Source organism: Mixophyes fleayi, chromosome 3 (genome assembly GCF_038048845.1).
Source record: "Mixophyes fleayi isolate aMixFle1 chromosome 3, aMixFle1.hap1, whole genome shotgun sequence".
Taxonomy (NCBI): Eukaryota; Metazoa; Chordata; class Amphibia; order Anura; family Limnodynastidae; genus Mixophyes; species Mixophyes fleayi.
Window position 1 is genome coordinate 53,259,998 of NC_134404.1, and position 27,720 is coordinate 53,287,717.

Below are 27,720 nucleotides of genomic sequence, written 5' to 3' on the forward strand. Positions count from 1 at the left end.
CTTTAAACCTCTCTAATACAGCAGAAACAAATAGCCATCTTGTGTACGAAAGAACATGAAAACTATTTTTTATTAAAACCATAATATATACCCAAAGGACGAAGAAAGCACCAATCAACGTCAGAGATACAATCACAAACAGTCAATCACAAGCGGTTCACTAGTGCAGGAGTCTCTCATCATCATCATCTGCTGTTTGCATCTACACCTGGCCACCCACAAATAGTACAACTGTGCCAAGCATATATGCATGCTTTGCGCTGTCTGCATCCGTTTACTATAGTGTGAATATACCTAACATTTGAACTTCATTCCAATCCATAGCAGCAGATTGTATGGTGTAAAAACACTTGTATGACTTCTCTTTCCTGGTGGTAACCCGAACTGATACTTAGGGGCGTATTCAATTGTTCCTTTGGCCGCCGGAAAAATGAGCGCTCTAAAACTATTACCGTTAATACGGTAATTACTCGCTGAATTTCAGCTCCGAGATGAAATTCAGCGAGTAAACTACCGTATTAACGGTTTTTACGCGCAATATTACCATATAAACGGTAATAGTTTTAACGCGCTCGTTTTTCCGGCGGCCGGAGGAACAATTGAATACGCCCCTTATTGTTTTATATCTCATGAGCTTATTGTTCTTAATATGGTATGAAGAACTTCAGTCAAGTGGTGAACCTTTGGACAAAACATTTGATTGCAAAATGGAGCTACCCACTTTGTTACTTTAGTATTTATATGTGCTAAATGTTTGGTCATTTGTCATTAAAAACATTATATTGGTAATTTTTAGTATCCTAAACAGGAAACATCATTTGCATTGACAAATAATATATTTGCAAATAACAAGCTACAAAAAAACAAAATGTAGTTGGTTTACAGGTTCTAGCAGTAATCCCATATCTAACAATATACACTCAGGGAAAACATTACATATGATGCAAGGAGTGGCACAATTAAGAGTTACTATGCTAAGTAACATGCTGGTTTTTTACCAATAAAGAAAATATTACATACACAACATGCTGTTGTTTATCCAGAAGGATAAGACGAGAACGCACATCTTATCACAGCTTGCGTTTCTATACTGGGATTTTCTTTAATAAGTTGTCTCCAGGCAGTTTTCGAGGAAAACCCCAAAGCCGTATTCTACTTATACCGCCATCTGGAGCGATGGTGATCTTCACGTGAGTTATGACTTCTTGTAATGATAGAGAGGTTCCATCAATGAAATGTCTCTTGTGGGGAAGAAGCTAAAGTAAAAAAAAATATTAAAAACACTTTGATTTAAACATTTTTTTACTTCTAAGTAAACAATGCAAATTTGCAATTTGGCAATTATTGTGTGTCCAAAACATTTTCAAACCACTTGTAATAAAATTCCCTTGTCATCTTCTTTTTTTCTTGACTTTTTGCCCTACATATGAATTAGCCTCTTACTAGCAATTTAAAAATAGACAACCCACTTATTATATATTGTTCCCCCCAACCCATATTTGGAGGAAACCCATATTTGGTACACATGGGGCTAATTATGTAAGGGGGAGTTATCTAAAAGTGAACAACCCCTTAATTTATATTTTTCTATATTTATTTTATTTCACCATAGAAAACATTGGGGTCTGTAGATAAAAAAATATAATTACTCAGAGAAACTGATGAATGATCATTTATGGTCAGTTCCCTTATGACTAAATGTGGTGCAGCAGCACGGCAGTGAGCAAGGGGGAGAGTTTAATAATAAAGTATAATGATGGTTATTGATGGACGGTTTAATAATGATGCTGAATGGAGGGTTATTGATTGTTGATGCAGAAGGAGTTAATAAGGACTATGTGAATTAGGGGGTTTAATCAGTATAATTATAATAATGAAGGGGAGATGATGGGGGGCAAGGTGATGAAGATAGGGGGGGGCAGGTTGGCGATAACGATAAAGGAGACATGTTGATAGGGTGATTATAAGAAAAGGAGGATGATGGAAGTATGATAGGGGAGGGGGCAATGGAATGGGGTGAGGGATTTAGTTGGCAATCATGATGTTATGGAAAGGAGTGAATGGGTTTGAAAAGCGAGAGGAAACAGAGACTGGACTTGAGGTGGGGATATAAAAGTGAAATGAAGAAGAGAATTGAAGGGAATAGAGAAGAGTTTTGATATGGATTGAAGGGGGTGTAATGTCTGTAAGAGAGTTGAGCTGTATGTAAAGACGATAAGGGATGTGTGAATGGCCCATTATTTATTAGCAGATACAAAATACCTATATAAAAATGTTATAAATCTTGAAAGAACACCAAAATATTTCCTGATTGTGCAATACACTCTGTCCCTTGAATGAGCAAAGCAAGAGCTGTGGATAGGTTTACTAGCATCGCTGGGTCCCCTCATCCTCAGGCCAAGTAACCACCGCACCCTCTGCAGTGGCTGTAGTTCAACCATTCCACCTACGTACACATTGCTCGACTTCCTGACAGGTCAGGTCCGGTCAGCATTGTCAGAATCACTAGGTGGAATTGATGATACCTGCCAGCAGTTGGCACTACTGAGTACTGAGGCGCGGAGTCTAACACGCCCCTGGTTTTCACCAGGAACCCCCTGCAAGGAGGTATGGACTTCGCTGCAAGGGACGTGCAGGTCGCGGCCCTCAGTATCAGTCAGCTGGCGAGGTAACAATTGAGGCAGCGGTGATAGCCCACCAGGATGCAGGATGGAAGAGTAGTCAGCAAGCCGGGTCAAAACCAGAGGTACGGATATAGCCAAATCAGAAGCAGGAGAATGGTCAGGAAGCTGGGTCAATACCAAATATCACTCTAAGCCAGAATCAGGAACCAAAGGAGAAGTCAGGAACAAGCCGGTGTCAGAATCCAAATAACAGCAACACAGGAACAAACGCTGGAGCAAGACTGAAGACCAAATACTCTGGCACTAGACATGTGTCAGAGGCTGCCTTATATACCCTAAGGTGCCTCCTGATAGGGTTAGGGAGATTTTGGCGGTAAGACATACTGGCTGCAGACAGGTGATCAGAGATAGTGTCCCGATGTTAGGCAACAGGACGTGGTTGCTTGGAAGGTGCAGGCGTTCGTCTCCTGCTCCAAGTGTCAGTGCGGAGACGGCGCCTGACAGTACTCTCCCCTTTCTTCTTTTTCAGGGCTTGCAAGGTCGCCTCTCACTCCTTCTTGAATTTGGCCAATAAGCGAGGGGCATGTATCTCTTGTACATCGATCCAAGATCTCTCCTCGGGGCCATAACCCTTCCAGTCAACAAGATATTGGTGGCAACCCCTGGAGATCCGGAAATCCAGAATCTGATTAATCTCATATTCCTCCCCATGATCAGTCTTTACTGGGACCGGGGGTGGGGTTCTTTTAACAAATCTGTTGAGAACAAGGCGTTTAAGTAGAGCAATATGAAACACATTGTGAATCTTGAGTGATGGAGGAAGAAGGAGTTTGAATGTCACAGGATTTATAACTTGAGTTATTTGAAAAGGTCCGATATAACGGGGTGCGAGCTTCATGGTGGGAACTCGAAGTCTTAAATTCCTTGTAGATAACCACACTTTGTCCCCAACTTGAAGTCTGGGGACTGGTCTACGGCGACGATCGGCGCTAGCTTTGTAGCGTTGGGAGGATTCCAATAATTTGGACTTCGCCTGAGACCATATTTGAGAAAAGTCCTGAATGAGATTCTGCACCGCCGGAAGCGCTGAACCAGGTTGGGAAAGTTCAGGAAGGAGAGGGTGAAACCCATAGGTAAGAAAAAATGGAGACGAACCAGTATATACATGCACCTGGTTATTATGAGCAAATTCTTCCCAACACAAGAAACAACTCCATTCAGCCTGATTACCCGAAGAGTAGGTCCTGAGAAATTGTTCCAAGTCTTGGTCGACCCTCTCCGTTTGGTCATTGGTTTGAGGGTGGTACCCTGAGGCAAACTTTAGATTGACCCCCAACTCTTTGCAGAATGATCTCCAGAACTTGGACACGAACTGTACTCCTCTATCCGAGATAATATCCTGGAGACAGCTGTGAAGACAGAAAATCTCCTTGATGAAGAGGTTAGCAAGGATAGAAGCCGAAGGAAGTCCCTTGAGGGGTATGAAATGTGCCAACTTGGAAAATCTATCCACTACCACCCAGATAGTATTGAATCCATGGCTAGCTGGTAAATCGGTGATGAAATCCTTAGGAATACTAGTCCATGGTCTCTCTGGAATAGGAAGTGGTACCAAGGGTCCTGCAGGAGGTGTCTTGTGTCTGGCACAGATTCCACAAGCGGCAACATAGACCATAACGTCCGCCTGGATAGAGGGTCACCAATAATACCTAGAAATCAACGAGAAGGTCTTCTTGACACCCACATGCCCAGCAAACAGAGAATCATGGGCCCACTTGAGAGCCTTGAGTGAGAAAGGAGCGACCAGGAGGAGGAACCTTGGTTCTGGTGAAGGCCACAATGGTAGTAGGATCCAAGATGGTTGTGGGTGTGGGGGCGGGTTGAACATCTTTATCATCAAATGACCGAGAGAGAGCATCCGCCCTGATATTCTTAACCCCGGGTCAAAAGGTCAAAATGAGATTAAAACGGGCAAAAAACAAGGACCAGCGGGCCTGACGTGGGTTCAGACACTGAGCTGTTTGCAAGTACGTTAAGTTCTTATGGTCCGTGTAGACAGTAACAGGATGCTCAGCCCCCTCTAGCAAATGTCTCCACTCCTCTAGTGCTGTTTTGATGGCCAATAACTCTTTATCCCCGATACCATAGTTTAATTCGCTGGAGGAAAATCTTCTGGAACAGAAACCACAGGGATGAAACTTTCCATCAGAATGTTTTTGTGAAAGAATGGCTCCTATGCCAATGGAGGATGCATCAACTTCAACAAAGGCCGAGACAAGTCAGGTTGTAGCAAAATAGGGGCTGAGAACGCCCTTTTTAATGACTGGAAGGCACTGAGGGCTTCAGCAGACCAAGATTTTGCTGCTCCCTTGCGGGTGAGAGCAGTAATGGGAGAAATGAGAGTTGAAAAGTCTTGGATACAGTGCCGATAATAATTGGCAAAGCCAATAAAGCGTTGGATCGCCTTAAGGCCCAATGGTTGTGACCAATTGAGAATGGCAGCCACTTTCCCAGGATCCATGGAAAGACCAGCACCGGACACAATATATCCCAGGAAGTGGACCTGAGAGGCTTCAAAGACACACTTCTCCAGCTTGTAGTAAAGGTGGTTGGAGCGTAGTCGAGAGAGAACTTCCTTGACGTGACCTCTATGGGATTCTAAGTCTCTGGAGAATATAAGTATGTCATCCAGATAGACAACGACTGAGAGATAGAGTAGGTCTTGGAAGATGTCATTAATTAACTCCTGGAAGACCGCTGGAGCATTGCATAGGCCAAATGGCATCACCAGGTATTCATAGTGGCCATCCCGAGTGTTAAAAGCGGTCTTACATTCATGGCCCTCACAAATCCTAATCAAATTATAGGCGCCCCTGAGGTCTAGTTTGGTGAATATTGTGGCACCTTTGATCCGATCGAATAACTCGGAAACCAGGGGTATGGGGTACCTGTTCTTCACGGTAATGGCATTGAGTAGTCTGTAGTCGATGCATGGTCTTAGAGAACCATCCTTCTTCTTTACAAAAAAAAAGACTGGGTCTGAGAGCGTGACATCTAATAGGTAGGTTATTGAGGCATCGATCAGCGCAGAGCGGACCCCAGGAAGTAACCTGAGCATGATGCCAATCAAATTGGGGTGAATGGTCCCTTAACCAGGGTAGTCCTAATATTACCGGATTAACAGTCTGTGGAAGGACTAGAAACGAGATCCATTCAAAATGGAGGAGACCAACTTGCAGTCGGATCGGCCAGGTGGCCTGAGAGATAGATCCATTGGCCACTCTGTTACCATCCACCGCTGTCAGAACCAAGGGTTGCAATAATGATTCCAGGGGGAGATGAAGGTTAGCTGCTAAGGATGCAGAAATAAAGTTTCCAGCTGCCACTGAATCCACGAAGGCCTGAAGGGAGACCGGACCCTGGGAATATTTATGATGATGGGCATCAAAAAGTCCATCTTGTCTGGGAAATAAGGGAAGGATGTACTCAGTACTAGACCGGCTGTCCCGGCACCAACTAGGATCTGTCGTTTACCGGTCTCTTGGGACACTGAGATAGAATGTGAGAGGGATCAGCGCAGTAGAGGCATAGATGGTTTTTAAACCTTCATTCCCACTCCTCCACAGTTAGACGAGAACGCCCGATCTGCATGGGCTCCTCAGGTAGAATTGGTGGGTTCTTTAAAGTGGAGACCAAACGTGGACTAGCCCAGCGAGATTGTTCTCGTTCCTGATTACGCTCCAAATACCGGATATTGACCTTGATACATAAGGAGATCAGATCATCTAAGGTAGCTGGTAAATCCCTGGAGACCAACTTGTCCTTGATCCGATCTGTCAGCCCCTGCCATAAGGTAGATATAAGGGCCTCATTATTCCAGTTCAGTTCAGAGGCGAGAGTTCTGAACTGAATCGCGTACTGACCCACGGGAAGGCTTCCCTGACGAAGCTTCAAAATGCTGGAGGCCGCAGAGGCAACTCGACCAGGCTCATCGAACACTTTTCTGAAGGTTTGTATGGAGGAGGATGGATTTTGTAACAGGGGGTCATCATGCTCCCATAAAGGAGAGGCCCAGGCAAACGCTTGAACCATGAGTAACGAAATAATATATGCCACCTTGGCTCGTTCTGAAGAAAAATTTCCTGGTGATAGCTCAAACTAGATAGCACATTGGTTGAGAAACCCAATGCACTTTCTCGGATCACCACCAAATTTTTCGGGAGGTGGGATGCGAATCCCTTCAGTAGGATTAGGTGCAGCTGAAGCAGGAGAGCCAACGGGGGTGCGGGAGCAACAGATACTCCGGGAGGAGTCAGGGTTCTCTGGAGGGTATCCATGTGTGTAGCTAGTCCCTGAAGGCATTGCAGAAGCGGAGTCTGGTTAACCTCTTGTTGATCAACTCGGCGAGTCCGGTGCTGCAGGAGGTCAATAGCAGAGAGATCACCGGTGCCTTCGGCATTTGATATGGCCAGAGTATACTGTCAGAATCACTAGGTGGAATTGATGATACCTGCCAGCAGTTGGCGCTACTGAGTACTGAGGCGCGGAGTCTAACACGCCCCTGGTTTTCACCAGGAACCCCCGCAAGGAGGTATGGACTTCGCTGCAAGGGACGTGCAGGTCGCGGCCCTCAGTATCAGTCAACTGGCAAGGTAACAATTGAGGCAGCGGTGATAGCCCACCAGGATGCAGGATGGAAGAGTAGTCAGCAAGCCGGGTCAAAATCAGAGGAACGGATATAGCCAAATCAGAAGCAGGAGAATGGTAAGGAAGCCGGGTCAATACCAAATATCACTCTAAGCCAGAATCAGGAACCAAAGGAGTCAGGAACAAGCCGGGGTCAGAATCCAAATAACAGCAACACAGGAACAAACGCTGGAGCAAAGCTGAAGACCAAATACTCTGGCACTAGACATGTGTCAGAGGCTGCCTTATATACCCTAAGGTGCCTTCTGATAGCATTAGGGAGATTTTAGCAGTAAGACATACTGGCTGCAGACAGGTGATCAGAGATAGTGTCCCGCTGCTAGGCAACAGGACGTGGTTGCTTGGAAGGTGCAGGCGTCCGTCTCCTGCACCAAGTGTCAGTGCGGAGACGGCGCCTGATAAGCATCACCCTGCGCTGTGACCTATTTAAGTTCACTTTCAACTCTCTGCTGCTTCTCTCTTCCAGAGTTTCCCCTCTTGGAGCTCAGACACACTCAATCACATAGCAGTCGAGTTAACTCAAACATAAAGTAGAAAGGTTAGCAACTCTGGCTCAACCAGAAATACATTCCAATACAGTCCCCACTGGGACCCTTAAGTTACTCTTTTTAAACTAACACTATTTTTAAACACTTGGGTACCACAATCTACTGCAGCCAGGGCCTGATTAAGGGTTCTGGCCGCCCTAGGCTAATACGGCCGCAGCGCCCCCCCCCCCCTCCTCCGAATATATAGGTGTATAGGAACACTCCTGAATATGAATGTTCAGGTGTATTCTCCAGCATTCAAATTTAGACAGATTGTGCCATTGTCTCTTACCTGTCCTTGCTCTTCTCTCTTGCAACTTTGTTATCCTCTCGCTGGCTTCTGGAAAGTTGGCGTCCTTTTTTGAAAATGCAAAAATGTATTATAATGCAAACCCTGAATGATTAGGCCCTTTAGTTAAAATAAAACACTCCATTATGGCCAGCTAAAAGTACCCCATTGGACAGGCATATATAAGCAATATCTGAATATTTGTTGTCAATCAAATACAAACCTCTACCAGCCCCATCTCACTAATATTTAGTATTATAGTGATTGCTGAGACCACCCATGTGACCACCACAATCATGAGATTCTGCCCCCCAAAGCTGCTCTATTTTTTAATTACCCCCTGCAGCCATTTTCCTTAACCACAACCCCCCCCGCACAGCCATTTTCCTTAACCCCTGCTGCAGCCATTTTCTTTACCTCCCACCCTGCATCCATCCCCCTTGCAGCTATTTTCCTTACCTCCACTCTGCTAGCTATCCCCCCCGTCACATCAAAACTCCCCCAGTCACATATATCAGCCCCCCTCCTCTGCCCTCCTTCATACATATCAACCTCTCTACCTCCCTATAGATTTTCATGGCAGCCCCCCCCCTCCCACCCTATAGATTTGTATGACAGTCCCCCTCTCCCTCCCTATAGATATGCAGGGTAGTCCCCCCCCCCCTTCCTATAGATATGCATTGCAGTTCCCCCTCCCTAAAGATATGCAGGGCAGTTCTCCCCCTCCCTATAGATATGCAGGGCAGTTTCCCCCCCTCCTTATAGATATGCAGGGCAGTTCCCCCCCCTCCCTATAGATATGCAGGGCAGTTCCCCCCCTCCCTATAGATATGCAGGGTAGTCCCCCCCCCCTTCCTAAAGATATGCATGGCAGTTCCCCCTCCCTATAGATATGCAGGGCAGTTCTCCCCCTCCCTATAGATATGCAGGGCAGTTCCCCCCCTCCTTATAGATATGCAGGGCAGTTCCCCCCCCTCCCTATAGATATGCAGGGCAGTTGCCCCCCCTCCCTATAGATATGCAGGGCAGTTCCCCCCCCTCCCTATAGATATGCAGGGCAGTTCCCCCCCCTCCCTATAGATATGCAGGGCAGTTCCCCCCCCTTCCCTATAGATATGCAGGGCAGTTTCCCCCCCCCTCCCTATAGATATGCAGGGCAGTCCCCCCCCCTCCCTATAGATATGCAGGGCAGTTCCCCCTCCCTATAGATATGCAGGGCAGTTCCCCCCCCCTCCCTATAGATATGCAGGGCAGTTCCCCCCCTCCTATAGATATGCAGGGCAGTTCCCCCCCCCCTCCCTATAGATATGCAGGGCAGTTCCCCCCCCCTCCCTATAGATATGCAGGGCAGTTCCCCCCCCCTCCCTATAGATATGCAGGGCAGTTCCCCCCCCTCCCTATAGATATGCAGGGCAGTTCCCCCCTTCACTTACCTGTAGTTGTGCCAGCGTCGCTCCTCTCCTCAGATCAGCAGATAGGAAGTGAAGACGTCCTGCTTCCTGTCTGCTGCACAGCAACAGGCAGCCTGGCGATTGGCTGTGTGTTGCTAACCACTGACCACCAATGCTTTTGATCGTCGAGCCCTCCACCCCCCCACGGCGATCCCCAGCGGCGACCCCCCCCTCCCCCACCCCAGAAAAAAAAATGAATGAAGAAAAAAAAAATGTAAAAAATTTTTTTTTTAAAAAAATAAAAAAATACCCACAGTGCAGCGCCCCCCGGGACCCAGCGCCCCAGGCTGCAGCCTGGTCAGCCTAGTGGTTGATCAGGCCCTGACTGCAGCCAAACACTCACTTTTTACAAAGGCGTCACTCACTCTCCCTCTCGACATATGCATGATATAGCTAATTATATTGTTCTACTGTGAAACTTTAAATAATAAGTAAAATCTTAGATTGCAAACTCATTTTAGTCAAAAGCATCTTTAACCTATGTCTCCCTCAATATAAAAGGCTGCATTATATGCTAGTGCTTTAGAAATAAAAGATAATAATAATTGTGCCATTGCAAGCAGTGTAAGTCATAGGTTTTGGTGTCGTTTTCAAGATTTAATTTTCATTTTTGACATCTGGTCTAACACTATCCTGATCAGCTTACATAGTAAAACTGATATTTATAAATACCTGTGTAACAGGGAGAAGCGTTTTCCATTTGTAATTCAAATTCACATCCCATTTTTCTCTGACATTCTCTTCTTCCTCTTTAGGTGTCAGGACACAACATTCAATTTTGCACGAATTTGGTGCATTACCTGTAAAAACCATTACACTGCTCACAAACAATCTATACAAATGCCCTTGATCTGGCGGATATACATTGTAGAAACACAAAACCAAAATAGGCCATAGAATATGGAAGACTATATTGATCATGCTTGTTAATGCTTCCCCATTGTCTATTCTGACCAATTGGGGCTTGAACTAGCATGGAATCCCTATAGATACCCTAACAACTAATTAAACTTAGAGCTGCTGAAAAAATCTTCTAAAAAATCTACAAAAAAATTCTTCCAGTCATTAAGGTTTAAGCAGTAAGATGATTTGAAAGAAACATACCTTTAAAGTGATTAGTATCTATTTCTAGGTGTGTTATTAAGCCTGGATGACCAAGCCGAAACACTGTCCATTCATTTCCCGGGATTTGGAGGATTCCGTTACGGTCAGCCTATAAGATAGTTGCTTAAAGTGTGACTATTGAATAGATCATATCTTCTCAAACAATAGTCTAAACATGTACAAAACCTTTGTAGTCACATAGTTTGCAAGTACAATTTTTCCTTCCAGAAATCGGACACAAATCCAACCAATCTCATAGAGTATTCCTCGGAAGTGTCACTTGAAGCAAGGTATCCACGTTGCCTCATGGCAGGCACAGTTCTTCTCCACATCTTTTTATTTATTACGTGGAACTATTCACTATATATTTTTTATGCCAACCACTTTTCCCCATCATCTCATTAAATATTTTGCTCTATGCTGATACTTCTGAATAATTTCTGATGACAACATGAAGCAAGCAAAATACTTCCTAAAAGATCATCCTTTTCAAATTCCTAGCCTATTGGTTGAGACAAAAAAAAACAATGGTCCAGTCGACATTAAAAATGGGTTCTCAAGACATACTTGCCGATTCTCCTGGAACATCATGGCCCCATCTCCCCTGTGTGATGCCGTGATTGTTTCATTACGAGGTGGGGCCGTCGTTCTGCACATTGCATTATCACACACACCCCCACACTTGGCCTTAGGACCTCCAAAATGTAGGCAAGTATGCTTCAAGACCCTCTTGCTAACCTCTTTTGTACTACTGACTAATACATCTGTTATTAATTTTTCTTTAATATATTTTATACAAGTGCCCTATTTCCTATTCAATATATTTTTGTGTATTTACGCATTTATAAAAAGTTATTAAAATAAAGCATAATATTAATTAAAAAGGTACTAAATTAAGTACCTGTGGTCTAGAGCCTAATACTTGACTTGATTTTTTTCCCTATTCATTTTTTTGTAGTACTGATTTAAAAATCTTTAGCCTCTCTACAGGTCTTCAGATCCATACTTACATATATAGTTTGTTAAGGACCTCCTAATTAATAAAACAATAATATCATCAAACAAAACACTTGATCTGTTTCTTCCTGAATTCTAAAAGGAATAACTTACTGCTTCCACCCACTCGTACCTCTAGTCATGAAAATAATAAACATTAATAAGCATAATATAAATGTGCTTCTTGCAAAACAAAACACTTTGCTTACCTTTAAGATAGGAGGCCTATCTAATCTTCGGGCAGTCTCCCACCCATCACCCATGTCAGCAGCTCTTCCTAATCCTGCATTTTAATGGCAACATTAAAATTTAACAAGAAAAAACACAAAATAATTTTTTAAGTGCCAAAAGAAAAAATAATTACATTTTAATAATTTAATTACCATAGACCAATTGTTTAAAGGTGCAGTGCCACTATCATATTTTTGGGGGGCAGCGGAATGAACTTCCACTTCAGAATTCTATAGACATCAATGATCGTAGAATACAACATTTATGCATCTGAAGTTTGGCAACAGTTGGAGATTACAAAATGAAGTACCTCTTGAAAGGTAACCGCACCAAGTTTAAGAATCAGAGAATTATATCTTGTCACACAGCCCCTATTTTCCTGATTATACAGTTTTGTGTCCAGAATTGCTATTAATATTACTGGAGGGTGCACCCAAATTACTCAATAAATCAGATATGGGAATAAAGTGAAAAAGAGAGAGATATCTATTGAGGCACTCCGGGATGTGAATAAAACTAAATAAAATGTAATTTTAATTGGTATGTATTAAAATATGATTTCCATACACATAGCGAAAATAAAAAGCAAAAATTGTGAAAAAAAAGGTGATATAAAGTGTAATTTAAAATGCAGTCACAACTGCAATGCTCCACATGCTCACGTCACCTGTAATTGATAAATAAATATTTATTGATTTTATACTGCCACTCTGATTGTCTATGTATATATCCGGTTAATATCTGGCCCTAATCCAGAGTGATCATATATCTAAATATCATTTATATAAGTATGAGTTGATAATCATATCACCAACCCAACTTGGGAAAGCGATTGTTGATGTTAGTCCCTTGCAAATATAGATCTAAATGCCCCAGGGTATCTAGTGTCGAATATCCGGGCACAAAAAGTATTAGAAAGTTAAAGAAAATGTCTATTAACCTGACAGCAGTTGTTAATCTTGGGAACAGGTATTATACTACTGGTTGACTATTAGAATGGGGGTTATCAATCTTGATTGTAGCTAGGTCACAGGTATAATGGCTAGGTCCTCATATCTAATTATTGGGGATCTCCTAGCTTGAAGGACAAGATTCTTTGAATTGCAGTGTTAACGGCTAATTTAGCATTCAGTGCTGTCCGTTTGATCTCATATTATATATATTCACTAGTACTAAATATTGTTGTTCTTATATTTAAACTCAGAGTAAATTGCCCAGGTGTTCAATTAAAAAATTGTTCATTTTACTTTTCCCCTTTTTTCACCTAATTCGTCTAGAAATATGAATTAAATTAAGTCACTTATATAATTTCACTTGTATTCTATTTTTTATTTATTTATACTCAAGTATGTTGAATTTTAGAAATTTGAACTCACTTATATTGAGAGATCTATCACGACGGAACACCGGATAGATTCACTATAATTAGGATTTTCTTTACAATTTGTTATGGCTCTAGTTAATAAGTATGAGATTTTTAGAATCTCTCCAACAATAATGTATTTAATTTTATAATCGGTTAAGGACACAACAATATGGGTGATATAATACTCAACAGAGTAAGATGGATCTATATTAATACTACTACATGACATTGTAAGTGTTTAAACAATAATTATACAAACCTCCTATCCGCTATTATGACTTCTTACTATGAATGTAACAAGACAGTCCTCGTGTCTTGAATGAATGAAACATGCTCCAACCAATAGGAGTTTTAAAGGAATGAGACCTGGCAAGAGATAGGTTAGAACTGTTGTCAATCACTCCTATATGAAAGATCCTTGGATTGGCTTAATCTGAATGACGCGAATATGGGGGCTTGGCTCCCACACTATAAATAATTTGTCAGTACTATGTTCGGCTTGCCCTGACAAAGCATATCAGCGAAACGCGCCTTGGCGTTCGCTCCACAGCTCACCTTATGCCGCTGTAATTTATTTTGACACTAATGCCCTATCAATAGCAATTGTATGCAGAAAGCCCTGAAGGCGCTTGAACAGATATGCTGATATTATAATAGCTCTCTATATAAAGGGATATGATCTAGCTCTATTACAAATACAAATGACTAAATATATATAAGGACATAGAGTAGACTATCAGCGCTTCAAATACTACTATAGAGTGGAAGAGAATTTAGAAGAGAGCATATGTGTATTATACTATGGGTTCAAAAGCGAATAATTAAACCTGACAACAGCGGATATATGAAATAGGGGACCATTCCAGCTATTATAGATATCTAACTAATATAACTCTAATCCAGAACTTATGAATTTAGGTGAAAGGACGGATAGTGTGTTTTGGTACTAATATACAGCTAAAACAATTTATAAGGAACACCTGGGCAATTTACTCTGAGTTTAAATATAAGAACAACGATATTTAGTACTAGTGAATATATATAATATGAGATCAAACGGACAGCACTGAATGCTAAATTAGCCGTTAACACTGCAATTCATAGAATCTTGTCCTTTAAGCTAGGAGATTCCCAATAATTAGATATGAGGACCTAGCCATTATACCGGTGACCTAACTACAATCAAGATTGATAACCCCCATTCTAATAGTCAACCAGTAGTATAATACCTGTTCCCATTGCATTGTTCTTACATAAGGAACAAGATTAACAACTGCTGTCAGGTTAATAGACATTTTCTTTATCTTTCTAATACTTTTTGTACCCAGATATTCGACACTAGATACCCTGGGGCATTTAGATCTACATTTACAAGGGACTAACATCAACAATCGCTTTCCCAAGTTGGGTTGGTGATATGATTATCAACTCATACTTATATAAATGATATTTAGATATATAATCACTCTGGATTAGGGCCAGATATTAACCGGATATATACCTAGACAATCAGAGCAGCAGTATAAAATCAATAAATATTTATTTATCAATTACAGGTGACGTGAGCATATGGAACATTGCCGTTGTGACTGCATTTTAATTTACACTTTATATCACCTTTTTTTTTTCACAATTTTTGCTTTTTATTCTCGCTATGTGTATGGAAATCATATTTTAATACATACCAATAAAAATTATATTTTATTTAGTTTTATTCACATCCCGGAGTGCCTCGATAGATATCTCTCTCTGTTTCTCTTTATTCCCATATAAAAATGAAGTACCTGCCTTTCTTCTAGTCATCATGTTTTGACTTTGTAGCTAGTTCGGTTAGTTTGTAGATAATCTAAATGCTAATTCCCGAATTGAAATCAGAAGTTTTCAACATTTGCACAAAAACATTTACTCTTAGTTTTAAATGTTGTGTAATGTTAGCATGGCGGACTGGTTATCTGGATATCTGCCAATTCTGGAGTTCGCGAGACGGATCTTTGTGCCACTACACACTGTGCACTCCGAATGCTGCGCTATACTCTGTCAGTGGTGGCATCATAAATACTGAGGTACCCAGTGAATGCTGGTGCCCTCTGTGAGGCTGAGAAACTGTTTTGGTTGTGTCCGTGTTCATAAATTGGTGCGATATGTTTGCCAGGGTTACTATTTACTCCTTGCACATCACTGTTAGCTTTGCCAATACAATGGCTCTTCTTCTTTACTATAACTATTCATTTTAATATTAAATTAGTTATTTGATATTTCTTTTTATACCTATGAGATTTCGGGGATGTCCGTAATGTGCATCACTGAATCCAAGACACACACTTCCATTGGCCATTGACAGAAGATCTTCCAAATCATTGGGGCCACATGAAGACCAGTCTCTTTGTCCAATGCCGTAGACTTTAAGGCGGGCTATTCCACCATCTGTGTAAATATATGATAGAGTTAGCTGCATTGAATTCCATTACTATCATTATGCTTCCCTGCAATAGTCTGCATGTTGTATGCAACTATGTATGCCTGCATTTTAACTGTGTAATAATACTCATCACACCACAAGACGGTAAGAAAATATTATATCTATTGTAGTCTTCATCCCATCTTTGGAACAATATTGTACCATGGTTTCATTCTGAGAGTTTCATTCTGGCTTCTGCCTTCTTTCCAATTACAGGTACCTGGGTAGATATTAAGTCGAATGTGTGTCCATCTTTCTCTTGAACTGACTTGAAAGTAATTGTGGCAGCAATCAGCGTATCCTGGTTTCAGCTCTGTCATTTCTAGAAGATAGTCCCACTTTTCTGAATGCAGCTAAAAGGAAGTAGTACATTTTTGTAAGTATCAAAACCTGAGAAAGTATCAAGCCAAGTCAGGAGGGCTAACAATCAGGGAATAAGAATCACAACAACAGTGCCAGCAAATGTCAGTATACTGAAGGGGACATAATCAATGATCGGTACATCATCCACATGAAAGGGAAGTCTAGTGACAACTCTACATGGGTCAGACCCCAAGCCAGCCGACGCATGCCACAAATACAGACTGAATTAAAACATATAAGTTGTACCACACATGCAAAACACACACAGAGCTCATCTCTAATTGTCAACATTATAACTGGGTACTGGCCAGGTGAACATTTACCTGAAAATACACGGCATTCCAAAGAAATTCAAACTACAGTGACTAAAGCAAAAATAAAATAACATAGTTTACAAAGAACCCTAATTGGTGACAGCAAGGGTTATTCACAGAGAACTCCTAATTAATCATCATCATCAACAACATTTATTTATATAGCGCCAGCAAATTCTGTAGCGCTTTACAATTGGGTGGGGTACGGAATAATGATGATCATTATTCCGACAAGACTTACCCCAACATCTTCACAGCGAACAGCTCCTTCCCGACCAGGCTCCAGGATGACTGATGTGACAACCGACTGCAAGGCATCGCGGCGAACAAAGAAGTCGGCCAGAGTTGATGTCGTCACTGGCGACTGCGACGCTGTTATCGGTGCTGTTAAGGGGGTAATGTAAGTATGCGGGCATGGACAATATCCCATGCCTTGTTCGTCGCGATGCCTTGCAGTCGGTTGTCACATCAGTCATCCTGGAGCCTAGTCGGGAAGGATCCGTTCGCTGTGAAGACTTTGGGGTAAGTTTTGTCGAGTTAGTCAGCATTGATATGCTAACTACCACCGCTACAATTGGGAACAAACAGTAATAATCATCACTGTGTAAAACAGACAAAAGAGGTAAGAGGGCCCTGCTCACAAGCTTACAATCGATAGTAATTAATAGACTTGAGTGAAAATAGAGACACATTCTGGCTTACAAGAAGTCTATGTTTCAATAGTGTATTATAAAATCTGTTTCTGCCCAAGGGACTACTCTGTCCCATGTCACTGTACTTATCCACACCTATCAAGGGATAGTATATTTTTGGTATGTGATGAATCTCCAGTTGCCCCAACTTGAGCATACTGCTCGCCACAAGGCCCCTTCCAAAAATATTTGCAACATTGGGACTACAACTCCCATTATTATTGTTTTCTTCCTTTTGTAAGGTATGTACAACTATATAGATATTCTACAGAACTGCTACTGCTTACCTTAACATTATTAAGGTTGTAATATCGTTATTGCTGCCTAATATTCTTTAAGATTTAAACACACTTCTGGTCTACAATGTACGCTTGCCATTTGTGTTAACTTCTCCATCTCATCTATATCGCCAATATTCAATTATCTGGTCTCAGGGTGTAAATTCATAGGTAACTACAGAGTGTAAACCCTCTTCATTACTACATGGCCCTAATCTTTGCAAAGAGTTCTACAGTAACAAGGTATTACTACACCGCCTTATATTTCCATAAGTGAGCTGGGTGCTTAAAAAGACAGTTACAGTCTGTTAAATACAATGCATCCTTATAATCTTCATACTTCTACAATTAAATTGATATGGTCTTCTTAGTGTTATTCATCTTCTAATGCAATGTGTATTATTATCGTCTTAAAATATTAATATTGTACTTCATTGTCCAGTTAATATCATACTTCAAGTATTCTGTATTTTATTGCCATCATCCAATTATCATTTTGCGGTTACATTTTCCAATACCTTTGCTTAAGAAACAATTTTTTATACACTTCCCACTACCTATTAAGTTTCAGGCTGTAGGTTAGACGGTCTTTTCAATAAATGTTTCAAGTGGCGTATCCCCTATACCTGCGAGTGTGTGTTCCTACAAATTGTATAAGGAGTCAAGTGGGGTTTTTTGGAGTCAACCCCTGGCCCCTGCAAGGACCAACAACCTGAAGGGTGAGTTCGACTGAGGTGAAGGACCTGCATTGAGGAAAATCAGGAAAATTTGAGACTACACTAACTGTGAGGTTTACCAAACCCTTTCCTCTCCAGGTCCATTGCGACACACCGAGGCACTTTCACACATCTAAAAAAACTTGTATACATCTTAACAAAGATTTTGTAATACAACTTCTATCTATGTCTCTTATTGTCTGCTACCTGTTCAACAGCTTTGAAATCTTTATCCGATGCTGCAGATCCCAATCTCTCTCCTCGTGGAGGAAATGCTGTCTTTTCTAAAAAGCCATAAGATTGAGAAAAATCGTGCACAAAACATGCTCTTCTTGCTACTTTTGTTAAAACAATAGTAATAATAATAAAATAATAATTATTATACTAATAATATTAATAATAATAATAATACAAAATTATACATACTGATAATTTCTAAATGTATCCAGTAGGGCTCATATTCCAGATGGTCTGTATGATATAGAAGGTCCAACTTTTCTTTGCCCGTTGTTCATTATAACTCTTTCATGGTGTTTGTTTTTTACTCATCCTAAATACTACCAAAACTACCTTTCACCAACTATATGGTATATTGCTAGCTGGTACTTCTATGGGGTTGGGTATGGCTGGACGATGATGGAAAATCCGACAGCGAGAAGACCTGCAAGAAAACAATGATTTAATGAAAAGACTACATGAATATTGACAGACTTTCCTTCAAAACGACTCTGCAGATATCCGATGGAGGCAGAAAGATGACAGGAACTCCTTCCGACTGGGCAGCTCTCCGGCAGCACTGTATGAAGTCAGTGCGACCTGAATGAATTAAAATTTAAAGTGGCAATGTCGGGACCACGCAGGTTAACTGCTTAAATCCTTCTGCCTCCATCGGATATCTGCAAAGTCGTTTTGAAGGTCAATATTCATGTAGTTTTTTCATTAAATCGTTGTTTTCTTGCAGGTCTTCTCGCTGTCAGATTTTTCGTAGTCGAGGAAGTGATTACCACCACTTCTATGATCTGTTCCTCTCTCCAGTATTTCAACCAATGTAACATTCAATCACTAGCAGCTCTGAGGAAGTGTTTTACAATGTAAAGTAGTTGTTGGAGTACCGGTAAGTTTTTATACATTTTTTTATTTATATAAAAGTTGGACAAACAGGATGTTGAAATGCGTGTGAGACCAACTCAAGGATTCACGTGAATATGCATGATGTTATTTCTACTTCAGAGACAAAGTAAGGATGACATTCCATTACTAACAATTTCATTGTCATAAAATAAATACCTATGTTTTCTGGAAATAACAGTTACCTTGTAAGCTTGCTGCCTGGACTGAAATGCGTGGAGCATAGTTTCCAGTGTAGAAATGTGTGTCTATATCAAATCCAAGAATTATCCCTGGTATTCCCAGCTCAATTATACACCAATCATGACCTAGGGAAAAATGCATGCATTTGTTCATTACAGTGAAATAGACAAACGCGGCAATTTATATTGTGTTATTCAAGTGAAATTTATATACCAAGAGAACTTGAAGTTGTCTGCTCATCATCATCACCATTTATTTATATAGCGCCACTGATTCCGCAGCGCTGTACATAAAACTCATTCACATCAGTCCCTGCCCTATTGGAGCTTACAGTCTAAATTCCCTAACACACACACAAACAGACGACAGAGACTAGGGTCAATTTTGTTAACAGCCAATTAACCTATTAGTATATTAACAACATTATGTGACTATTATATTATATTACTATTTGGTAAAATATTCCACATGCATACTGTAAACACATATCATAACTTACATAGGTCTGTACTATAAATATAGGAAATAATATAGAAAAGGTTCCTCTTTGCTACATGTTATTAGATAAGCTCCATTGTTTCTCACCTGGAATTCTCTTCCTCCTAGTCTCCCAACCATCCATCCATTTCCCATACTCTGTAAAGAGACCTGTTTTGAATTCTGGATCACATTTCTGCCAAATAAAAATAGCATAATAAGACAAACTCTGGGACCATCTACAGATCTTCCTGTAGGACAACCTACACGTCTCATTCCTTTGAAACAGTTTGAAGTAATTGCAGCATGCAGCAATAACTTAAAGACAACCGCAGTGGACTGTAAGACGAGTAGACAGTCCCATAAGGATCCAGCTGTCACATTTTATTCCAACTGATTGCACACTATTTTAAACCCCACATATTTACATAATACACATATTTAGTCAAGACCTATAAAAGTAATTTACACACCAAAAATCTGTGTCTGCAATGTTTTTTATGGGCCTACAACCGTCTGTTATCTGTCATACAAAAAATATTTATTTGGCACTACTAAGGTCAATTTGTACTGGTGCCTGGTCCACCTCTGATGCCATCACTTGAACAAAAAAGATTAAAATAGAACAAGCATTTTGTCACAAGTTCAGCAAGATTCTGTGTTTAATATGATGTTTCAGGGAACAACTTTCTAATCATTGGGATTATTTACTGGCCGTTCAGCACAGGGTTGAATTCCATAGGGGGAGAGGGCTCACGAAAAAATTCTGGTGGGTTGAAGAAGTGGAGATGTTGCCTATAGCAACCAATCACATTCTAGTTATCATTTATTTAGTGTATTCTACAAAATGATAACTAGAATGTGATTGGTTGCTATAGGCAACATCTCCACTTTTCAAACCCGCAGGAAACTCGCAACTTGATACATTTACACCCTGATCTAGGAGACCTCTAAGGTGGCAGAGAAAATGAACATGTGTGCTTTGTGTAGATTTGCCTTCTCAATTCCTTTATCTCTTATTTTTGAAACTCAGTGCAAAACTGGGTGTGTAAGTGTGCCTAATACGTACTTAGTGAGTAAGATCCTGCATGTGCTATTGACGGTGTGAGCTTCTGCTACCTTGCAAACAAGACCATCTTGGCTTGCAGATCCATGCTCTTCATGGAAAACTAGATGCACAAAAATAACTGTATATCACACCAGAGATCCCTTTCTCTCTGAGCTGTGCCAGTAGAAGACGTGATTGGCTTCGTCATCTGTGGCATGATGACACAGTTCAGATATTGTGTCTTATGTCCATGTATTGAAGCCTAAGCCTGTATTTAATCAAAGACTGACAGGTAAGACAACATGACTTCAGTAATGGAGACAGAAATGTAAAAGACACTAGAGATTCATTAGCTGCTTCTTTTTTTTTAACGCATAGTTGCCTACTCTCCCGGAATGTCCAGGAGAATCCAGCATTTCTGGGGGACCTCCCAGGAGAGCAGAGCAACCTCCCGGTTCTCGCCCCTGCAATAGATAAGTAGCGGGGGGAAGGGCTTAATGACGCAAATATTACGTCATCTTATCTCCGCCCCTGCAGTAATTGGCCAAGATTGTGACAAGCGTTTAGGGGGTGGGGCCAAAATGATGCATTTTGTCAAGCCCCGCCCCCGCACGCCCACCTCCCCCGGGATCTCCCTGAAGCCAACGAGGAAAAGTTGGCAAGTATGCACTATCTAGCTCTCAGAGGAGATGACAGAGGGAGCAGGACCCGGAGCAGCACAGGTGGTTCATGGTACATGGTACATGGTTCTCACTAAGCTGCCAGGTTGTGGAGAAGCTGCTATCCTTAGTACCCCTTATACCCTAATAGTTACACTCTTGTTATCTTGTATACATTCCTTATTATTAAAAACTTACTTTTAAAAGATTTTCTGCAGCAGCAAACCAGTCATCGGTTGCAAATAACACCTGTGAAATAAAGTTATATTTGTCCAGAAAATGCAGACTGTTAAATTACTTATCAGCCAGATATTTTTATTTTATTAACAGTAGTATCTATTGGAACAGTCAACAACATTGTACAACCAGAACTTTGTTCATGAAGGTAGGTGAACCGTAACTGTACTATTTGGTTTGCTCAAGAGCTGCATCAATGTTCTTTAGTCATTAATAATCTACAATATAAGTAAAAATTGTGATGACTGGATGTATATTTAAAACATGATTGTATCTGTAAGAGTGTAGGAAAGTTAGGTAACATTTAAGAGAGCAGTACATTAATGTTTAACTGACCTGTGTTCAGGTTGCTGTTTTCAGAACAGAGCAGAAACGTTTGTGCTGTCGTAATAACATGTTACAGATAGTGCATTATAACTATAAGTATATACATTTGATTGCTCACCCAATGAAATCTAAATGGTAATAATATACTAGACCATTAAGAACTCCTTTTTTAGTAAAATACATAAACAAACTGTGCACCCAGGGAGTGTAGAAAGTGATGATTGATTCTAACATTATTACAGTGTGCAGTCCAGTGTATCATTATTTCAACCCAAACTAAAAATATTTGTTTTGGATGGAGAGGTGTTAATCTAGAAAACAAGACATACTGGGCTCCCCAATAGCTCTACCATTCTGGCACCGCACTCCTATCCCTGTCGGCCCCGTTTCATGCAGGTGGGGTGGGAGTTTATGCCCCTCCAATGCTGATGAACTTTCCGTGGGCATCACTAGAGTCAAGGTAACTATGGTATTATTTTCTGTTAACTCATTTAGATCTCAGTTTCTTAAGAACTCTTAGTATCAGATTTGGGACTAAAAAGACCCCACTTGTGTACACTCCCAAATCATACATTATTTGTTTCACTTGGCCAATGTCACTGGTGGCAGTCAAAATTGCAATTGAGAGAATGCAGTCACTTAACCTGCCAACATTTTCATGTCGGCAGGTTAAGTGTCAGCATTCTGTCAATGCCAACACTTACATTATGCAGACAGGTTTACAATGTCGTCAGTGTGATTGGTGAGATTTGTCACCAATCACAGTGCCATCATTAAAAGAACATTGCCGCCGCGTCGGTGTATGGCCAGAATAATTCCATAATATTTATATGGGATTTAATATGTTTTGTCTATATGTATAATTGTCCCATCTGCTAAATATATAGTTGTACTCTGCTAAATACAGTGATGCAGGAAGTGACTCAGGGGGTAAATGTATCAAAGTCCGTTTTTTTCATCTCGCAGGAGATCGGCGTCTTTGCAGCTAAAATTTAAAGGGGTGCCGCTTTAAATTTTAGCAAACTCCACACAGATAAGGCCATGGTCGGGAATCAAACTCATGACCCCAGTGCTGTGAGGCAGAAGTGCTAACCACTAAGCCACCATGCTGACCTTAATTGTTCCCAGTTCCACTGCAAATACAAGACACAGTATAATTGACCCTCATTGTAAATTATTATAATTTTTAATGATAAACGTGAAAGTATTATACAGTGCGAAATGACATGACAAAGACAGATCTCAAAGATTGTATCTCTGGCACTTTGGAACTCAGTGAACTGGCTTGTTCCTTCACAAAACTCAATTCACAAAAGATTTTGCTCATTTGTAATTAAAATCCTGAGACCTAAGACAAACCACCCAAATACCAGGATGGATTTCCAGTTTAGCCATGCAGTGACTTACCAGATTGGACAGATCATCCGTTTGGACATTCTCAATCTAGTTTTGGGCTAGTTGGCAATACTTGTGTAGTCAGCATTATCATATAGCTCTATGATATCTATAGTCTAGTGTGATAAGGAATAACATTTTGTTTGTTACTATCTGTTAACTCATTTGGGTGCCTCTACTTAAACTTTTTATAGCTAAAACGTTCTGCACAGTGTTTACCTTTCCTCCAACAGTCTTGCAGGCCAGGTTATTCATCTGCACAAATTCTGGGACAGATTTTTGAACTCCATGTTCTCTTCTAGCAGTCATTTTGGTAATTGTATTAGGATTTACTATCATTCAAATATAAAAAACAAAAAGTGATAGGTTTTTCCAAATTACACAATTCTAGCTCAGTCTCCCTTACCTCAGGCACCCGTGCGTAAAGTGGCGAACAGGTTCCCTTGTATATGCAGATTTAATAACAACAAGGTCAGTTTAATGAAAGCACTTCATATGTAGTAGTGTACAGTGTACCAGTGTTATAATAAATGGGTTTTGCCTATGTCCCTCTGCAGTTGTGGTCACACCAGCCTATATACTCACACTAGCCATCACTTTGCCACCTTCAATCCTCAGCTGCTCTGAGGGCATTAGGAAGTGTAATCTCTGACTTCAGAGAGAACACTCACACTCACATTGCTCGACTCCAAGGCAGGATAGGTGAACAGGTCCTTGCTAAAGAACCTACTGAGGAAGCCACAAGTCAGTGGCAAAACAAATTTGACCTATCTTTGCGCTTCGCAGACTACTTCAGACACAGTTTGATTTATTTGTTTTATCTACACTTTATTATTTATATACTACTATCACCATATGGTTATATTTATATATATTATTCACACATAATATATTTTCATTTAGTTTTAAGTATAAATGATCTTTTTCTCTATTAATTATTTCCTGTTATAATTAGTAGTATATTCTTAAATCACATTCACTTATTTTCCTTAGTTTATTTGTGTCCAGTGTTTTCTACCTACCTCGCTATCCTGCTTTTCTCCACATGATATACTCACAAAATCATCTAATTATTTCATCCCACTCTCATCTCTACTTCTTGTCCATTCGTAGACAAATAACCTTTTACCCATCTACAATCACACCATTGTATTACCTCTGGACTTAACATTTCATGCCTATCTTCCAACAAATATATATTGTATTATCTATCCCTTAGAGCAACCCATCTATGAATAACATTAACTATAGACCCCCAGTACATTAGGAATAAAGAACATGCATCAGCTCCCATACCTCCTATAATTTACATAAGTCTCATTACTCTTTTACCTTACATTGTTTCAATTCTATTGCTCGTTCTGTTTTATTTACCCCATAACCCTTTCCCCTTCGTTACCAAATTTATTCCTCATATCTGGCTTTCATTTATGTTTTTAGCATTATATAAATATATATATATTTACACATATATATTTACACACATATATATATTATGTTTATAATATATTTCATTCTATTTGCAATGTTTTCATTCCATGTATATCTAATTTTTAATATAGACCATATAATTACGAGTTGTTATTTATGTTATTTTTACTTTTTATCACATTTATATTCCTGCACCTTCTTCTTGTCTCAGGGCCTGATTCATCAAGAAAAGTTAAGTAAAAAAAATTGAGTAAGTAGTCTCCTGGACAAAACCATGTTACAATGCAAGAGGTACAAATTAGTTTTTTATATTGCACATAAGTTAAATACTTTTTCATGTAGCACACAAATATCAACTTTAAATTTCAGTGTACAAATAAGCTATCAAGTATTTGTGTGTTACATGAAAAAACTGACAAAATTTAACTTATGTGCAAAATAAAAAACTAATTTGCACCCCTTGCATTGTAATATGGTTTTGTCCAGGAGACTACTTACTCATTTTTTTACTTAACTTTCTTTAATGAATCAGGCGTTCAGTCATCACACCTCTTCTATAAAATGATAATTTTTACTCTACTGACTTATTACGATACAGTTGTCTCAGCGTTTAATTTTCTTGCATCTTCACAACAATACTCCTCCTTAACAACAGCCATGTGTACCCCTGGCTATGGTGTGACACCACTACAGATATCAACCTACAAGGCATCAAAGTATGGAAATTAAGGATAAGTTTTAAAGATTTGTCCTATGAAGTTGAAGTTTGTCCCTGATAACCTACATTGGTTAATAAGTTTATTAGAAATATTAGAATCATGTATTGCTTCTACATCAGTTATATAATAAACACTTAATAAATATTTAATACATAATTTCAACGGTAAAACAGTAATTTTTTCTAAATGAATCAAAAGAGGTATATCTAAAGTTGTATCCATAAATGGAGAGAATGTTGATAATGACTTATCAGAATATTAATTTACTGTAGGTACTAAAAATCCAATTAACAGTGCTAAAGGTGGGTTTTCACTCAGTCTTACCTTATAAACAGGATTCCACATATATTGCAATCTCCTGACTATCAGTTAAAGCTCCTGAACTGGATGATCACACTGGTTAAATAAATGCAGCACAGACAGTTCTTAACCAACCTGTCAATCAGTTACTTCTGTTCTATCTTGATTTATTTTTTTTTAAATGTAAACATTGACCAATTTAAGACATCAGTGAGACCTGGGCAAAGATCACATTAATGGGCCTCCAATCCCTTTACCAAAATAGAAGTAGAAACTTGTAACTGTATTCAAAAAGTAGAATGCAGCAAATGTTCTTAAGAGGTTAAGGTTAGAGCTTGAGGCAGGTTTATTTCTAAATCTCTTAACATTTACCCAGAGAAAGCCAGGTCAACATAAACCCTACCCCTGATCCATGCAAAACATGCAGCCATTTCACACAAATCACGCCCTAATACCTCAACCCCGCCCACTTTCTAACAAAGCCATGCCCACTTCCCTGTAAACTTCACCTTTTTTAGGGTCTGGGGACCGGCACTGTCCCAATTAAATCTAGACAGTAGCTATGTATGCATTCACATGAACTAGGAAACTCCTCCCTATTACTGTTTGGTATATAATAATTAAAATGCATAGCGTGGAAGTTCCCAACGACTCACACATACCATTTGCATAACCATCTTCTTCAATCCCCAATAAAGACAAAGACACCAAATTAACGTTGGAATGAATAATAGGATTTATTAAAATGACTTATAAACTTAACCTAAAGAGGACTGTAAGGCGGACGAGAGCAGGGCAGTCAGCAAAAGCAAAACCAATAACGATGGAAATGTCAGACCATAGTACCACCAACCCAGGATCATACCTTATCTATTGGCCGGTGCTAAAATCTGTCCAACGGCAAGACTACACACCCTTATTAACTGCCAGTATAAACCCGAGGGTCCTCCTCACAGGCGGACATCCCCATACGATTACACCACGAACAAAGGGGGTAGTGACCTATGACAAGATGAACCGAGCACCATATGCACGCTTACTGACTCCACTGCTCTCCTACCCACGCCGCCATCTAATTCTATATATGCCGCCCGCCATCAACAGACCTAACCACCACTCTCAGGATCCAACTCAACTGGTCTATGAAATACCGAATCCCCTCATCTGAAAAATGCACCCCATCAGGTCTGAACATATGGGCATACTTTGCTTTTAACAATGGATGTGGTATAACCGAACCCCCTAGCACACGGAAAACTTTATTAGCTGATTTTTTTCACTTTCCTAATAACTGCTGCTATAGTGACAGCGGGAATACTCGACCTCCACTGACAACGTGGAACTATATATAACCAACACAATCTTATTTTAGGCCATCTATGGGCAACAACTGACATGTCCTCACGTATACTAATGATATGGTCCAACTATTTCACCTGTCCCACATCTTTACCCCCTAAATGTACAACCAGAACAGGAATACCATGTTTGCTAATTTCACCGGAAAAGAGCTTCATGCCCCTCCTTCCTATCCACCTGACTCTGGCATGGGCAGGCAACCAAGGACAGCTCTGGGCCAAAGCATGCTTACTCGCCCAGTAAACATAAGAATGCCCCAAAAAACAAATACACATCTTCCTGTTGTCCAGACCTACGACAGAAGATACAAAACATGAGTAAAGTTTAATCTATAACATAAA

General features: G+C 40.3%; 1 protein-coding gene and 1 long non-coding RNA gene across 4 annotated transcripts in view; both read right to left on the reverse strand.

Moving 5' to 3' along the window:
* LOC142142638 (uncharacterized) overlaps nucleotides 1–27,720 on the reverse strand; it is a 151,174-nt gene that overhangs the window by 18,058 nt on the left and 105,396 nt on the right. The window lies entirely within an intron of this gene.
* On the reverse strand, nucleotides 975–26,127 carry ALLC (allantoicase). Of its 3 annotated transcripts, none has more exons than XM_075201487.1 (13): nucleotides 26,045–26,121; nucleotides 24,156–24,296; nucleotides 23,790–23,902; nucleotides 21,810–21,860; nucleotides 20,013–20,100; nucleotides 19,430–19,552; nucleotides 18,324–18,400; nucleotides 15,974–16,106; nucleotides 15,564–15,719; nucleotides 11,908–11,981; nucleotides 10,703–10,811; nucleotides 10,271–10,398; nucleotides 975–1,256 (listed from the first exon to the last, which is right to left on the reverse strand). In XM_075201487.1, exons 3-13 carry the CDS (start codon nucleotides 23,877–23,879, stop codon nucleotides 1,086–1,088), a joined length of 1,200 nt encoding a protein of 399 aa, XP_075057588.1. In that variant the 5' UTR covers nucleotides 23,880–23,902; nucleotides 24,156–24,296; nucleotides 26,045–26,121; the 3' UTR covers nucleotides 975–1,085. The 3 variants fall into 3 exon arrangements, with proteins under 3 accessions (XP_075057588.1, XP_075057586.1, XP_075057585.1); XM_075201485.1 differs by having other exon boundaries at nucleotides 24,156–24,299; nucleotides 26,045–26,114; XM_075201484.1 differs by lacking the exon at nucleotides 24,156–24,296 and having other exon boundaries at nucleotides 26,045–26,127.

What these genes read in the sequence shown, in the direction of transcription:
- ALLC (XM_075201484.1), bottom strand. Translation starts at nt 23,879, where the DNA reads ATGACTGCTAGAAGAGAACATGGAGTTCAAAAATCTGTCCCAGAATTT. An exon ending in CCAGGCAGCAAGCTTACAAG is followed by an intron (nt 18,401 to 19,429) that starts GTAACTGTTATT and finishes ATGGCTTTTTAG; the next exon opens with AAAAGACAGCATTTCCTCCA. An exon ending in ATTTCAAAGCTGTTGAACAG is followed by an intron (nt 16,107 to 18,323) that starts GTAGCAGACAAT and finishes ACTTCCTTTTAG; the next exon opens with CTGCATTCAGAAAAGTGGGA.